The sequence below is a fragment of the Lissotriton helveticus genome, chromosome 1_1, assembly GCF_964261635.1.
Source record: "Lissotriton helveticus chromosome 1_1, aLisHel1.1, whole genome shotgun sequence".
NCBI lineage: Eukaryota > Metazoa > Chordata > Amphibia > Caudata > Salamandridae > Lissotriton > Lissotriton helveticus.
In genome coordinates this window covers 350580863-350598988 of record NC_136057.1, presented here as the reverse complement: position 1 = coordinate 350598988, position 18126 = coordinate 350580863, and the positions used below count along the sequence as shown (strand labels likewise).

The window sequence follows — 18126 nt, the reverse complement described above, 5'->3', positions numbered from 1 at the left end:
CCCTGGGTTGCTTTCCCCCACCCACTGCCTTAGTGTTGCTTCCACCCAACCCAGTTCTCCATGTGGTGCTCCCCCCTGCCTCGGCCCTGTTTATGGTCCTCTCCCAGTGGCGTGCCACAGTGCCGATTTTTACTTTTTTTAAAGTAAAAAAAAAAAAAATTAAGTATAGGGGATGCTGTATAGCAAGGTTAAAAAAACATTGGCAAATCCAATAGATTCCAAAGGCGGGAGACCTAGTATTTTTGCCAGTGCTTGTTTGGTTTATGGAAAGCTTATAATTAATGCAGCAGTACTTCATTGGTTTTGGTAATAATGATCATTATTAGAGGCCTGATCTGTTTATTATGAAACATTATGATAAAGCCAGTATGCCTGACTTACTGACTTATTATGAAAGCATGTGTTAAAGACAATCGGCTTTTAAGGATGGATTGATATTGCACTGTGCCGAAGCCTGTAATCTCAGAGATTACCAGAGTGTTCAAGGGTATTGGTGACACACCCAAACAAATGGTGAGGATAGAAGATGTGCACTACTATATTCCTTATTTGGCTCTCTTAGGATAGATGTTTTATTGTTTTGACAACTGTAATTGTGTACATGTTTGTAATTTTACAACAGTATACCTAAAGGCTGGCTTGTTGAAAAGGTTATTCCCAGCACAGTAAGTCTGAGATGGTTATGGTGGCAAGCCAATAATAAAGGCTATAGCCCTGATTGTTTGTTATTAAACATTACGATTAAGGCAGTAGGCCTGACGTGCATTGTGAAAATAATATGTTAAAGTTAATAGGCATGTTAGTGTGGAATGTTATTACTCTGTATTAAAGTCTACAGATATGTATTCTGTTCTGTGGAATCTCACTGATTATTGTAGAAGGCAGGGTTTTGTTGTTTGATACCCCGTTGACAAATGTTGGGAACAGAAAAAACGGTGTGAGAATCCTTATAAGCCTCTCTTCGGAGAGATAGTACTTTCTTTTTCCATCTTTAAATATAGATACATTTGTAATTTTATGGCTAAATTTCTGATGGCTGGATGTGGGGATTCTTACGCTTCGTACCCCAGGCCTTAGTTGGTTATGGTGACAATCCTCCAGTTACAACTATAGGCCTGATTGGTCCACCCGGAAAAGTTATGTAGGTGCCATAGGTTAGCTTTGTTTATTATGGAAACTTAAGACAAAGACAGTAAGCTTATTTATTGTGAAAATCAGTAGTTACGGTTATTTCGCCTGTGGGTTTTTATTACTCTGTGTTACAGGCTGTAGACTGGTATTTTGTTAAATGTAATTTTAGAAGTTGCTACAGTTGACAAAGATTTTTGTGTTGGTCACCAACTCTGTCAAAATGTTGGAGAACAGGATTTTCACTGTGAAGCCTATTTTTAAGCTCTATTGTTTCTACAACTGTAACTTTATACATACTTGTAATATTAGGACTGTATTCATGATGATTGCCTGATTATGTGTACTTCAGAAGGTCTGTGTTGGTTATAGGGTCAAGCCAATAGTAAAGGCTGCAGAATTATTTGGTTCACTGGGAAAACGTTATGTCTGGTTCCTCAGGTGTGATCCTTTTAAAATGAAAAGTTATGGCAAAGTAAGTAGGTCTGACTTACTTGTTGTAAAAAGCATGTGTTAGAGACTATCGGATTTGAAGAATGCATTGGTATTACACTTTGCTGAAGCCTTTGTGAGATATTTTGTCACACTATAACTCTCACAGATTATAGCAGTAGGCAAGCGTTTTGCTGTTGGTGATTCTCCTGAACAAACCACTTGGATATGAGATTTGCAGTAAGGTAATTTTTTGTAGGCTTTGTAAAGAGAGTTTTCATATTGTTTTGACAACTGTAATGTTGTACATGTTTGTAATTGTATTATGGTATACCTAATGATTGCCTCGTGTGAAAGCTTATACCCAGTAGAGTTGATCAAAGTTGGTTATGGTTACAAGTTAATGATGATTTAAAGGCCTGATTATTTATTATGAACAGTTACAATAAAGCAGTATTTTGTTTGTGAAAAGCATATGTGAATTTCTGTAGGCATTTAAGGGTCGATTGTTATTACTCTGTGTTAAAGCCATCACATGTGTTATGTTGCTACACAGAATCTCACAGAATAGGTAAGTGTCTTGGTGTTTATTTCCTGCTTTGACAAACCATGGGTATAGACGTTTGCACTGTGAGAATCCTTGTTAAACCCTCTTTGGAGAGATAGTATTCTGCTTTGCCAACTGTGATGTCTTTACGCTTCTGTAATGTTATGACTGTATGCTGTTACCTTTTGGCAAAGCTTTAGCTCAATATAGAAGGCCTGAGCTGCTTATGGTGACATGCCAATCACAAAGGGCAGCTACAGGCCTGATTGGTTCACCAGGGAAAGGTATTTAAGATGACATAGATCTGATCTGTTCATTATGAAAAACTACGACAAAGGCAATAGGGCTTATTTATTTACTTTGCAACACATGTTAACCCCTTAATTGCTGCCGTCGGCCAACGGTCGTCACGGCCACTACCTCCCCAGTGCTGCGCACGACCGTTGGACGTCCATTCAGCACTAGTTCCAATGGACAGCGCAGCACTGGGGAGGTTTATTTACAAGCTCTAAAGGGGTTAAAACCAGCAGGCTTTCGCAAGTGAATAGATTTTATTCCATGTTCAAATTTGCAGTCCAGTATTTAGTTCCATGAAACCTTACAGATTATTTTTCTGGGGAATCCTTTGACAAACCCTAGGCATAGAAGATTTGCACTATAACAATTCCTCCTAGAATCTCTTCTGAAGGCTTAGCTATCTACCTGGATCTTGTAATTAAAGTAATACATTCATACACATATATAAATATATAATCGCTCCACTTGAACCGAACTCACGCACTCATGAACGGGTTCTGTACGGCGGGGGGTGCTCCCGCCAATATTCACGCTGCAAGCCTCTTCTCCTCCCAGAAAAGAGACAGCACTCGCGGGAGAGAGTGCGTTGACGGTCAAATAAACCTATTGACTCTCCTCTGTGAGTGCTGTGTCTTATCTGGGAGGAGAGGAGGCGTGCAGCGTGAATATATAACTATATATCCATATAGATAAATATAGGGCTTTTGGGTCAGCCCTCTTCTGCTATTGGTCGGAGTGTCATTTACACTCTCCTTCCATCCAAGAAAGTGTACTGCAAGAGGTAATAGTCCACATCAGTCATTGTGTCTCATGCCCTGTGAATGATGGTCTTTTCTGATCACATGTGCATATCCACCCGAAAAGGGGTGAGCTTCAGTGTCTGACCTAGTTCGGCAGTTTTTTAGGTTTTAATTCTCCTCGTTTATAGTTCCTCTTTTATTTCTTTGCTTCTCTTTTTTTTTTCTTCTTAAGATGATACTAGATACAGCTTTTCAGGCAGGGCTAGTCGGACTGTTAAATGCTGTTCATATCAGCTGCAGTGCACCTTCTCATGTGTGGGCACTTCATGTAAAGCTGGCAACCATTTTCAAAAGCTGTTTCGCTATTTCAAGATGGGCCACACGTTGACTCTAAATGTTGCGGCTGTGCTGTAACTTCTAAACAACGATGTACTATGTGTAATACCACTGCAAGACAGACACTTGATGTTATGTTTAGTTTTGTTATTGTAAGCATATTCCCGTTGTCTTTAGATGGCAGCTTGTATTCTATTTTCTACGTGTGTTCTTTTAATTTATCTTGCATATGAAAGACATGGCTTGGCAGTTCGGGCTGGACTGTTCCCATGAGGCACAGGGTCAAGGCTGATTTGCATATGGCCATGTCTGACCTGGGGTGGTGTGGAGTGCAAAAAAACTATGGATTTAGGCCCAGATCTCTGTACTGGGGTGTGAATGTATGACATTGTTCTGCATTCTGTCCTTCAATTGTTGTTTTTGCATTTGTCACCCCGAGTGGGATGGGTATGCGTATGCTCAGACGTGAGTCTTATGCTCTCCACACCACTGGAGTCAAGCTATCCAGGCTGATGACGGCTGATAGCCAGAAACCGGTCCTTGGATGCTTGATTCCAGTCCAGGAAAGACATGGCTTGGCAGTTCGGGCTGGACTGTCCCCATGAGGCACAGGGTCGAGGCTGATTTGCATATGGCCATGTCTGACCTGGGGTGGTGTGGAGTGCAAAAAAACGATGGATTTAGGCCCAGATCTCTGTACTGGGGTGAATGTATGACATTGTTCTGCATTCTGTCCATCAATTGTTGTTTTTGCCTAACTCATCAATGGCACAAAGGCACTTTCATTCCTAAGTCTGTTGACATTGCCAGTGCTTGTTTGTATTGTTTCTAAGGGGGAAGATGTACCTTGTTTCTTATGTCCGTGTCGTGATGTGACTTGGTCTCCTTAATGCTATACCAGAGCGCAGAAATGTCCTGTTCTCGATAGGAGGATCTGTGCTATTGTTTTCTTATTAGTTGGTGGTTTTATCTTTACCTGGCTGCTGTGTCTTTCATCTCCTCAGAGTGCGTTGGGAGGAGAGGAAACCTTTGAGTGCTGATGCAGAAAAGAACGTTATCAAAGTAACCACATAGCTATGCAGCCAGAGCTAACTTAGCCCAGTCGGTCTAGATAGCGTTAGTAGTAGAATGCCACATTCTAGCTGGTAACATGCCTGGAATTCTGGTTTGTTGGTATGAATGACATCTAAAATAACCCCGGCCATGTTATGCCCATGGAAATTCTACATAAGCATATCAGGTATTCCATTTTTGGCCACTTATGAAATTTAATCTTGCTATGATCTTTCTGCTTATGATGAAATCAGAAGAGTAAAACAGTGTTTTCTGTTGACGCGATGGAGAAAATTGGAAATGGGTTGCAAAATCAGTTTGAAACCAAGCAAGTGAAGTATGTAGTCTTCAGTGGAAAATGCTAGCTTGAACTGGACACTTGAGTGGACCCCACGCCTCGTAACTAATAGCAGCCCAGAGATGCCCTGCTCCCTTTCCAAGGGCGTGCGTGGGACCTGAGAGCAGCCAGGATCAGCGGCCAGACTTGGCAGTCAGCAGACCTACGGAATCGGACACGGCCATTGCAGCTGCTACTCCCTGTGCACGACCCTTCCTGAGTGGGCGGTGGGGAACAGCAGAAAGGTCTGGTTGGAGTGTTGTGTAGTTCCTATAAACCTATATAGGATCTGCACGTTTAGACAACTTACACTGTACCCATACACTGATTCTAGGCACCCCCACTGGGTATGTTAGACTGTATACCAGCTAGCTCACAGTGCCACTAGAAACCCCTCTTACCACGGAGAGAATAGTTCTTTGCAACAACTCTGTCCCATCAGGGATCATGGAAACAGTGCTATACTTCTCGCTCAGTCACTCGTGCTCACTTTGTCCCAGAGAAATAAACAGAATAAACGCTGGGAACGTTTTCCAATAAGTATTTATTGAACCAGCGTCATTCAAGAGTAAAATAGGTGTGCTGAAACCACCATTAGACAGAAACAGATATAAATGATTAGAAGCACCAACAGAGTAAAAGGATGGTAGATTTCCCATCGTGCTAAAACAACGAATACAGGCAAGTATATAAAATACATGACAGTAATAAAAGCGTACTCCTAAGATGCGACCCTAACAAGATGTATCTAAGTGTACCTAGCAGGTATGTAGGTGTAAAGCTAAGAATCCCTCTAGGATAAAATCCACCCCATTACCTAAAGTGAGAGACTGTGGGACCCCGTCTTAGTCTTGAGATGGACACCCCGTGAGGGATGTCAGACCACTGCGAGCTGGAGTGCCTGCGTGCAGGAACCTCAACGTCTCGCGTCAGTATGGAAGTCCTTTTCTCCTCTGCATTACCCCAGCAAGATATGGTGTTTATATACCCAAAGTGGTACCCTCAGGGGTTCTACCTTGCTGTGTCACGTTGGACCTAGGATGACAGAAGGAATTACCCGTATACATAGTTATTATGCAGGAGATGAAATGGTAGTTCTGCTGAGTTTCCTAGAATCCTCAGGCATAATTAATCCAGCAGTACTTTAAAATTGTCTGAAGGCAGTGTGTTTACCAACAACTGTTTACTAGTTTTCCAGATTTCCCTTGGATTCTAATGTTTTAGAGAACACAACTGCTTGATTTTCTTTACAGCTCTGAATTGTTTTCAGTCTGGCCAATTGGCATGAGGGCTTAGTTGAATTTAAAGAGGAGTATATTTTTTCTAACCTGAAGTAATCACAGATGCCGGGAATACGCTATCCTAAAACTGAACATATGCCCGGTCCATTCTATTGATTGACCGACTACTATCTTGCTGACCGTCGGGCAAGAGGTGCACACACAAACGGTAGCAGGGCACACTTCCTCAGCCTTCTGGAAAAGATACCCACCATTCAAGTGTTTTGAAAAATATAGTACAATTCTCAGGAGCCTGTCACCTCATGAGGTTGGCCTTTGAAGTGGAGCAGTACCCTTGAGTCCAGCCTTTTATATGTTATCCACAGACTTGGTTTTTAGGACGCGGGTTGCAAACAAGTCTTTGAAGAAGAATTGAGGGGCACACTGGATTGTCCTTTGAGGATGGATGGGATACCTAGGGCCTGAGTTTGTAAGTTTTATAGATTACTTATGAGTATAACATTTATACACAGTGAATACATTGTTTTGTCTTTTGCCCATTCTTCCCCTGCACCTTATGAACGGTACAGTTTTGTAAACTGAGCCTGCAGTTTTTAGGTCGGGCCTGGGCAGCGCATGCGCTGCTGCAAGGCATGCAGTAGTAGAGTATGGCTTCTAAGCCCTACCCATATTTGTCATTAGCTTGTATCATTGTCCTTCGTAAATGCCGGCTTCTGATTAGTTTATAGGCTTGTTAGTCCCTTCTTAGTACCACCTTGTCTTCATTTGTAACCTCCCAACAGGACTAGCTGGCCCTTTTACTTCGGTTGTTACACGGTACGTCTTCTGTAGTCTCTAAGCACTATTTTCTTTAATGAGCCTCTCTTACTGCAGGAGGGTCTCTCATGCACAGTTGTGGCCACCTCTGCTCTTACGTGCTTTCTTTACTTGCCGCAGGCTGAATGGTCTCTCGTGCACAGTTGTGACCACCTCTGCTCTACGTGTTTTATTTACTTGCGGCAGGCGGAAGGGTCTCTCATGCACAGTTGTGACCACCTTTGCTCATACGGGCTTTCTTTACTTGCCGCAGGCTGATGGGTTGCCGGCCAATTCATTTGCCAGTGCTACATCTTTGCTGCACACGCTTCATGGACGTGGGACGCTGCGCTTCAAGCGCAGCTAGTAAAATTTAATCAACTCTGTCTCACCGCCTGCAATGCAATAGGTCTCGCATTTGCGAGAGTTTAGACTATTGGCATTGTAAATGACAATGCCTTTTATTTATATTTTAAAAACCAAAATATAAATAAAAGGCATGGTCATTTACAATGCCAATAGCTCTAACTTGCGTAAATGTGACACCTTATTGCATTGCAAATGCTTGTTTTTAAGTGAATGGAGTCTAATGATGTAGCTGGCTAACGTAAGGCTCTTGCCTTATTGGTGTCATCTTTCTGTTGACCGAAGGATTTTGATCATTATCTTATTATTATTTACTATTGTAAATTATTGCACATTGTCAGGTCTCGATAGTTCCTTTACGATGCAGTTCAGTAAATTATTACACATTTTTCTTCTACCCGAACAGGTGGATTTGCCGAATTTGCTAGCTGTTTCCCTGGTCTATGCGAAGGGAAAGCTGCGGTTGTCCCAAGCTGCATTTCTCAGCCTTGCCTACCTGTTTCAAACATCGGTCCAACCCGGATATTGCCGCACCTCTACTTGGGCTGCCAAAGGGATGTGCTCAATCGTGTGAGTACCTCGCACTATTGCTATTCTTGCTTATCTTTTGTAGTTTTTCACTTGGGATGCACATTCGATGTGGTGTAGGGATGGTTTTCTGTCTTTCATAAAGTATAGGTGAGATGATGTATATGGTCAAGGTACTGCAGTCCTTCCGAGTGATAAAACACAATGATCCTACAATAAGCAAATGATGTGCACAGCAGTGTCACAAGCTACCTTTAAATTACTATAGTAACTTTATTTGATCCTTTATACTGCAAATAATCAAGGCTGATGACAACACAGTACCACACTTCACATCAAATCCCTGTTATAAAATTTAAATTTGCTACTATGCCCAGATTCCTCTTCTGCTTAACGTTACTTGGACGCCATGACACACACTGGAAACCTCCCAAGACCTCGTTTTGAGAATGGAAACCATTTAAACGAGAATCTCGAGGTTTGCAGACTACATTGCCTGCCCTCTCAGTTATTCTTCCGACCTATTACTGAAGACCAAAGATAGACAGTTTGGGCTTTTATTTAGTCAACAGAGGCATTTTTTTGACTGCATTGCAAGGGTTTTGGCCAATCCCACTCTTCTTTAACACGATCCTTGCATACCCTCACAATACTCAGATGCCTGATAAGACTGTATATAACTAATAAATTGAGATTGCTTACACAATAAGGGATTCCTTAGAAAACCCTGACAGACCCTGGACAGCTTCTTAAATTTCAAATACCTGTGTGAGTTAGTGGACCTGATGCTCTTGTGGGCAACCTTGTCAGCAAAGTTTCCTCATTCTATGCGTGGCCACAAAACCAAGTATTTGGCGCAGTTTTATTTATTGACTCCACTCAGCCTTCTAAGGTATTCCGAATTTTGTTATTTTTATGGTTGCAGGAGATGTTGGTTGAAGTAATTTAGGTGTGAAGACATACTCCAAACATGATGTGGTGTGCGTATTCGTGCACAAGCATGGAATGCTGCAGAGTGTGCTGAGTAGTCGGTTGCTTGTATTTTTAATGATGAGACTGAGTTCCAAAGTTTGCTTGTCTGACTGGAGAAAGAGGTTCCACAAGTTAGAATCTTTTTAAATAGCGGTGCAGTCAGTAAAGGGACCAACATCGAGTGCATCAGTGCATTGTCCAAACACTTCACATGATGTGATATGGCATCAGTACACATACACTTTCTCCAACCTGGCATTCCTGAGAAGGGAGCACACAGTGCAGAAAGAAATGGAAGAGTGAGAAGCAATGTAGCAATTTTCCCAAACCTGCCACCGTTCCTACATCGATGAAGTTACTCTCCCTTTAGTCATCTGAAATAACCCCATTTTCTTCAAACCTGTTTTTGAAATCTTACATGAAACACAGAAGAGCAATGTTTACAGATCATATCCCATCATAAACATTTGTATATACTCTAGACAGCTTATAAAACTATTTATTAAATCAAATAAAATACAGTATCCCGTTACACGTTTCAGGCAAGAATCCTCTATCTCTAAGCCATTAGGGAAGATGGACATGAAGTCAGCATGTAGAAAAGGGAGTATTCTGCATGACCCACAATCCTCTCTTCACCCCCTTTGAGGTGGCTGATTTAGTGGATGAATCATTCACAGCTCGTGGAAGGCTGATGCAATGCTCTGACATAGAACTGCAAGTAACAATGATGGAAGGTTAGCTTCCCCCGCATATTGTATGAATGGTATGTTCGTGTTACTTAATTACCTGCACAGTGATTCTTCTGAAGGCAGGTATTCTGGCAGAAATATATTTCCAAGAAATTTACAGAACCTCCAGTCTATTTGGGCTATATCGACATAATATGAAAAGTAGACTTAGTTAGTTGAAGCCTCAAGCTACATAATATATGCAAATCACAGTTCAAACGTACATCAACTGCAATCACTGTTTTCCCAAATTGCTCTCTTAGTCTCTAAAAGGTATTTGAGATGGAAGGGAATTTCAGAGTAGCTGACACACATTTTCAAAAGCTGAACATGCTTTGCAACCTGTATGCAACAACAAAAAAGGAATCTGCATCATTTGCCATAGTTCATCTTAAGGTTTGTTGTCTTGTGTGAATTACAAAAGGAATAAACTCTTCTCTATTGAACTTTTCAACTGCTAACAATGATGAAGCAAGTATTGCTATTTGCCTGCTCACAAATTTGTGCTAAAATGTAGTATCTGAGATACAGTAGCCCAGAAAGTTTACGGCTGCAAATAAGCCTGGTAATTACTTGCGCAAACTAATCAGTATTTAGTCTGTTCCCAGTTCATAGTTGAACGAGGAATTAAAAAAACGAAAAGGCTTTCTTACTGTGCCATTTCCACTTCTCTGTTTTTTCATACTTCTCATGCCTTCTATTATTGCAGGACGTGCCTGTTTCTCCTGAGATTTGAAAAACCTAAAGCTTGTGCACCATAGATGTTTTTGTAGGTGATCCTTTCTCAGCGCAGACAATATGGCCCTGGGCTCTTTTCGCACTTATGCTGGGATGAACTACCTGACTTATCATCCGGCAGACCTTGTACACCCAACTCTATTTTACATCTGTATGTCACTTATATTTGGTTTGAAGAGATGGTAATAATTGCAAATTTTAAATGTTATTGGGATGTCTGTGTTAAGATGTGTACCTACTCAGTCTATCTGTGAATTCACCCCTTTTTCAATTGGCCACCGAACTTGTCACAATTCAGTGTAAAACTGTAACTTCAACACTTTTAGAAACTCCTACATCTTTAAGTGAAGGCTTGATTTGATTTTGGCCTGTCACTATGATCGGAAAGTCTTCGGCCATTTAGGAGTGTACCATCAAATTATATCGTTGATATAAGTTGACCTTGGTATGCCAACAATGGATCCCAAATCCCGAACGTGTATTTTGAGTCTTGTCCCATTGAATAACCTAGAGCTCATAGGAAGCATTCAGGTGTTTTTCATAGATTCCTTTCAGACCAGTAGGAGCCAGTTTATTTTAGGTATGTAATTAGCTGGGATCTTGTTAAAGCTGCTACTCGTTGATATCAGAGATATCATTTCATATTGGAAAAATTATCTATGTGAACCCTGAATACTTTTGTAGAAGAGCAGAACTAATGACTCAGATGGCACGTTGTTACTCTTACAACATACAATGTTTCCAGCTCAAAGACAGTAACCTACAAGGAGAATAAATTGTAAAACTTGCTGTGACATCATGCAGTCTTTCCATTTTGCATTTCCAGTAATCTTAAAGATTTATCTTTTGCAGCTATAAATAAAAAATAAATATTCAAAGCTCATTCAGAGTAAAGGTTCTGGACTCTATGGACTCCATGCTGACTGTTATCGGGTGCTTGGAAAATGTCTCTCCTGCCACTTAATATTGTCTCAATGTAAACAGTAAAATGGACCCCTACTTCCTCAGAGATGCAACCGCTTTCCCCCTATAACATGGAAAAAATGATATATTACAAAATTATGACTGTCTCCAATTCTTACAAATAATATATATTGAGATGATTGATTGGGATTTGTTGGTTCTGTCAGGATGTAGATCATCACTTTTTTATATTAAAAATACAAATATTACAAATATAATGTCGTAGTTTTTCTGTTATCAAGAAGCCATCAAATTTCAGTCAGTCAGTCAAAAATTAACTTTATTTGGTTTATCACAACCATAAAGTATACATATACAGATTTCAATTTAATAGAAAAAGGAAAAAATTAATTTTCTTAAAATATATTTTCCGATTCTTAGAAAGTAAAACATTATTTTCCAGACCCCATTTTTAGGTTGTTTCAGCTTTTAAAAGCAAAGTCTCTACTATTTTCATAAATTTTACCCCACGACATATTAAAATGTTCGAACCAGCTCCCATCCAGCTGATAACAGCCTGCCTGCAGGTGCGGATCTGAAACATATTTAGGACTGGTTTCAACAAAGTTCTTCTCTCGTCTTTTGTTGACTCGCACGTACACAGTAGGTGACATATTGTTTCCGTATGGTACCCGCATAGTCTACATCTTAACCCCTGGTGTGTATCTTTCCATGACGGAATCAAGTCTTTGGAAAAATGTTCGCCCAGTCTGAAAGCCAAGAATTTCATTTTTTTTTTTTTTTTTAAAGAACCTTTATTGTGTCAGCAAGGAAATACAATCATGGGCCTACAACCACTCCGGCCGGCCGCTATTCAAATCGAAAAGAGAACCACACATTATAGAAAAATACAGCGGCACGGAAATCAAGGTCTGATGAGCATCCAGGATATAACATAAGAGGAAATGCACGATGTGAAAATAAGGATCCAAGAAGGTTCATTTTACAATAAAGGAAAATAAGATTAAAATCAATGTCGTACAATCATACACGCTCCTACAATAGTAATCAAGAAGCAGAAAACCCGCCAGCAGTGCACATGCATTCGAAGTAATGGGGGTAGGGCATTTGAGTCAGGACAGTTATAAAAACACATACAGTTCGTTGCAAGCTATGCCCCAGCCCACAAAGCAAAACACACTATAGGAAACATAGAAGACGACATCGAAAAGAAAAGGACAAAGGGCTTTAAAGACAAAGAAAGGACAAAATAACAATCCCATCCCCCTACCCCCCACCCTGCACCCCTGCAGAAGGTTACGGCCTACCCCCCCCCAGCAGCGTGCCTGTCGCCCTAATTAAGAAACCCGAAATATAGAGAAGAAGAAGGAAAAAGGAGAGGAAAATTATTGGAGAAGGGCCATCGAGCCGGCCATCCGGCCCCTTCCCACCACCGCATGCAATAATCATCTGACAGCAATGATAAAAAGGACTACGAAAAAGAGTAACCACTTACATCACAATCAATTATAACCCCGCTGAGTGTCCCTTAAATCACCATCAACCAACAATGAGTCCCACCATGTCCCAAACGGTCTCACCCCTGGCCTCTTCTATCCATAGCACCAACGTACGTCTCGGTCTCAACCGGCCTACAAAATAGAATGAAGGGTCCAAATGTTCCAGGAGGTTCTGGAAGTGTCGTTGCTCCATGGGAAGTTAACCACCAGAACCCCGCCGAAGATGCATGGCGGAAATCTGCCCGTGTCAATATCAACACCGATAATAACCTCCAATCCGAACATAGTTTCGCCAGCCATGGAAAAAGAATCACACAATGCGGCAAGCGACGAAACGCCGCCGATGCAGCCCAAAACACAGATCGATGTCGTTCCGTCACTCGCCGAGCAGACAATGGCCCCGATGAGTCAATCACACGTGCAATCGGTGTACCCACAGTAATCACATGAACCAAGTCTATCAGCGGCTCTACGGACGTAAGCGTAGCGGAGGCATTCGTCAGTGGCACAGAGGCGGGCAGATCGGCGCCTACGCAAGATTGAACCAAGTCGACGTGGAGCGGTGGAACAACAATGGCGGCCATCCTCCTTCCCAGGTCCCGGGCCGCTCGGATCAGGAACATGTGCAGGGTTGTTAAAGCAGCCAGTACATCTCTGGACGTGGGCCCTTCCTCACGTTTCCGGCCCCCGGGACTCTCTTGTACAGCGGTGTCTCTGCCCGGATGGGGGGCGCGGAAAAGGGCGCCATCCGCCATTCCAGCCGTTACGGCCTCCTCCTTCCCCATCTCACCGCAGGGCCGGGCCCATACCAGGACGCAACAGGATTCACAGGAGGACCCCAAAAATCAAGGTAGGCATCTCAACGGAGGGTCACCAAAGGGCTAAACAAAGTCTCTGCCGCTCCCCGTGAGTCACCCGTCCGTCCCGGAAGAAGTTATTAATGCCCTGGCATCACACCGAGGGGGGGGGCCGAGGATCATGGTTCCCACCGGTTCTGCTGTAGCGCACCACCCGCAGGGCAATCTGCTATTTGGAGTAGGTCGGCACTGTCGCCTTTGGCTAGCGGATCTCAGGTTCTCACCGACCGGCTCCCCACCGCAGCCAGAGGCCGCCGTTGTTGCAGTCGCGGCCGGATACTCTCCTCACTCGAGATCGCGGCTCCGGCACAGTGAAGGCCGCCAAACAGTCGGGGACAGAACTTCGGGTCTATCGCACGGAGAAGCCTCATGAGCAGACGGTAAGTGGACGGTAACTTTCGCCAACTTCAGACATGCAATTATTGCACAGGATAAGCGCCAGGATATACGTGTGGGGTGAGAGGGCTCACGGAGCCGAGCGTTTACGCAGCCATCCCGGTCGCCATCTTGGCTCCTCCCCAAGAATTTAATTTTTAAAGATAACCGAAAGTGTGCCACGAGGTAAGGTTGTGGTTTTAATCGTTTATACGAATTCAGTACAGTCCATGCGTGTCGACGTTTGGCCAGAGTCTTTTTGTCTTCTATCAGCGATAGAGCTTTTGGATTTAGTTTGCAAATCTTTTTAAAGGATGCTTCTTCCAGTTGGCTGTTCCAGATCTCCTCTATTTTGAGGGTTTCCAAGGATGTGCGCAGATCGCCACCTCAAGAATTGAGTTCTTGTTGGTCATATTGTTTTTTGATTTCTAGCCAACATAGGTTATTTAGTGATCCCAATTCTACTGATCTGAGTTTCCAGCACCATTTCGCTAGGACCGCTTTCCTTTGATATATTTGATTTTGCAAGCCAAATTCCAATCCTTTTTTTTTTTTTAAACCTTTATTATCGTAAAATGAGGACAGATACAGACCTACAACCATCAAGGCCGGTCAGTAATGCAAATCAACAAGAATAAATCAGTACACAGCTCATCAGCCGACAACCCGAGGGTCCGGCAGCATAGAAGCAGGATGAAGTTAGGAGCATCTGGCAAAGGAGGATAAATAATAGGTTTTAAATTGTTATACATACAAACAACAAAAAGAAAACCCACAAGAAAAAAGGTCGAGGCAAAAGTATCAGTATGAGGGCTGCTACGTGCGGCATGGGGGAGACAATGAAAAGCAAGCATCAGGAAATCACGGAGGTGGGGAGCGGGGACCAGGAGCGAGCAATACTATACAAAGAACCGAAAAGCAAAATGCTGGAACGTCAAAGTCAAGGAGATCTCGTAGCATCAGGGGTTTCAGCAAGGGGAGGGTCACAAATCTCTCCACGATACGAGTTCCACTTACCCCAAATCCTATCCCACTTCCTGGGCCTACCTCGGGAGATGTACACGATTTTTTCTCGAAACATGCACCAATCCATGTTCTCCTCCCAGGCCGAGACCAGTGGTGCCCTATTAGATCCCCAGAGTTGAGCAATGTCCCTTTTTGCAATGATATTGCCCAGCGTGACCCATTGAACCTGAGCAACAGTGCAGTCATTCGGTTCCCAGAAATTCAGCAAGCAGCGTCGGGCCTCAGGAAGTAGCCCGACGCCCTCACGTCTCTCATCACCGCATGCACACGATTCCAGAAAACCACCACCGCCGGGCATTCCCATATAATATGGAGAAGGGTAGCAAGCAAACCACAGCCACGCCGACATAACCCATCCACAGAATAGCCCATAATCATCAAATGTGGACCCGTGACATAGATGCGATGAAGAATCTTTAGCTGCACCAGTCGGAGACACGCCGGAATAGCGACTTCCTTTGGGGAGGATATTGCAGCCTGCCAGTCCTCATCGTCTAATTCCAGCCCGTCCTTAGTCCACGCCTCACGCAGCTGTATAAGAAGGTCCGAACGGGCATTAATAAGTTTTCTATATATGAGGGAAACAGTGCTGTCAGGGACATGCCCATCCAGCACCCTATCCTCTAAAGGAGATGACTCGGGGATCGAGGTACCGGCGGGGAAGACCGAGTCGAGCGCGTGGCGGAGCTGAAGGTATCGAAAGTGCTCTCTATCACTCAGCTTGTATTCCCGTTTCAGCTCGTCAAAAGTTTTGACTCTATTGGTGGCCCAAAGATCCCCCACTTTGCTAATACCGATAAGGTCCCATCTATCGAATCCCTTTGAAGACCACAAGCCACCCAATCTTTCAGCTGCATATAAAGGAGTCGCCCTAGTAAGTTTACCAGTCCAGCCCGTAGCCGATGTTACACTAACCCATACACGTATCGCCACCACAGTGGGGGCCCGTCAAACACCTCCTGTCGATCTTGGAATAAAGCGCTCTATTATAATCACCTCCCGGCAGTTGCCACCTATCCATATCGTAATCGGGATTAGGAACAGGACCATACATGGCGTGGTTGATAGCACTCAACTGGGACGCCCAATAATAGCGCTTGACGTCAGGCAATGCTATACCACCGTCATTCCAGGGCAAAGTCAATTTCGCCAGCGCTATGCGTGGCCGCCCGCCCCAGACCAATTTCCTCTGAAGGCCCTCGATTTCACAGAAGTAGCCCGCTGGAACTAGATCCAGCGTGTTCTGAATGGCATATAAGAATCGGGAAAGAGACATCATTTTAAACAAGGCCGCCCGTCCCAGGGGAGAAAGAGGCAATCTACACCATGTCGCTACATCCGATCGAAGTCTAGCAAGCGGAGGCAATAGATTCCGCTCAAATCGGACCTTGGGGTCCATAGAAATGTAAATCCCCAAGTATTTGAAACCAACGCTGGAAACAGGTATAGGGCAAAAGCAAGGCAAAGAAGGCTGACCACCCGCAAGCGGGAAAATACAGGATTTAGTCCAGTTGATAACCAAACCAGAATTCTTCCCGAAAGAGCTCAGGACATCAAACAGGACACCCAAAGACTTACGGGGAGAAGTAAGGTATAATAGTATATAATCGGCATAAAGTGACACCCGATCTTCAAAGGTAGGGGACCACCGTATTCCCTTGAGCGAGGGCTCCCAGCGGAGCCATGCGGCAAGGGGTTCAAGAGCAAGCGCAAAAAGGAGAGGCGACAAAGGGCAGCCCTGTCTCGTGCCACGCCCGAGAACAAAAGGATCCGAGGCCCGTCCATTAACCACCACCTGTGCGAGCGGTTGTTCATATAAAAGTTTAACCCATCCGATAAACTTAGGACCAAAGCCAAACTTAGCGAGGGCAGCCCACAAATAAGGCCATTCCACCGTGTCGAAGGCCATCGAGGCGTCAAGGGAAACCAAAATGGCTGGTTCAGTAAGAGACCCCGCCCTCGCCAAGACACCATGGAGACGTCGAAGATTGAGTGCAGTATTACGGTGGGGGATAAACCCAGACTGATCAGGGTGTACCAGATCGCCAATCACCGTGATCACGCGGCTTGCCAAAATTTTAGCAAGAACCTTAGGCTCTACATTCAAAAGCGAGATCGGCCGATAAGACGAGCAGTGTTCCCGGGGCTTTCCGTCCTTATGGATGACCACAATGGACGCCATTCTCTGATCTCGGGGAAGAAGCCCGAGATCACGTGACGCCAAAAACGCCCGACGAAGGTGCGGCGCCACTGTGTCGGGACACAACCTATACAGCTCGACCGGCAGACCGTTCGGGTCCGAAGCCTCACCACAGCGAAGTGCACGGATAGCGAGCGCTACTTCATCGGTAGAAAAATCCGCCTCCATAAGCTCCCTGTCCGAATCCGACAGACTAGGCAGCGTGATATCGCGGAGTAACAGATGCGAGTCCTCCTCAGGTCTGTCCGAGACCGGCGAGTACACCTTCCGAAAGTGCTGGGCAAAGACCTCAACTATCTCGACCGGGTCCACCACTCGCACACCATCCATACGCTCAATAACAGGCACCACACGATTCACTCTATCCCGTTTATCAAGCCAAGCTAGCAATTTCCCCGCCTTATCACCCACATCATACAGACGTCCCTGTTGTTCACGATGCATCGCCTTAGCCGCATCGGTCACCAGAGCCCTATATTCAAACTGTTTAAGCGCCAAGGAGTGCAGACTAGCAGGCGTAATTACAGATCCCATCCGTTCCTCCAACTCAGAGATATCATTTTCAAGGCGCACCACTTCTGCATTTTTGCGCCCCCTTTCGCTAGCAATCAAAGAGAGGGTCTGACCCCGAATCACAGTTTTACACGCCTCCCATAGGGTCACTGGAGAGGACACTGACCCTTCATTCTCGGCGAAGTAATAATCTATCCACTTAACCACTGCCTTACTAATGGTGGGGTTACAAAGATGCCAAGGATTAATAGGAGCGACACGGCCCCCGGACTCCAGCCGCACATCAATAGTGAGCCACAGTGGGGAGTGATCTGAGATCCCCCTAGCCAAATGCCTAATTTCTCTCACGGAAACCATCTGTGCCGCTGGTATAAGAATGTAATCAAGTCTCGAGAGACTACCATCGGCCCCCGAATGAAAGGTGTACTGGAGCTGTCCAGGGTGAAGTTGTCTCCAACAATCCGCTAATCCCAGCGTATCAATACGTGGGG

General features: G+C 44.1%; 1 protein-coding gene across 1 annotated transcript in view; it reads left to right on the top strand.

Moving 5' to 3' along the window:
• DUSP16 (dual specificity phosphatase 16) overlaps positions 1 to 18126 on the top strand; it is a 359160-nt gene that overhangs the window by 248677 nt on the left and 92357 nt on the right. The window contains exon 4 of the mRNA XM_078673542.1: positions 7679 to 7842. Within this exon, the coding sequence (XP_078529668.1) occupies positions 7679 to 7842 (164 nt within the window). The remainder of the gene's footprint in view (positions 1 to 7678; positions 7843 to 18126) is intronic.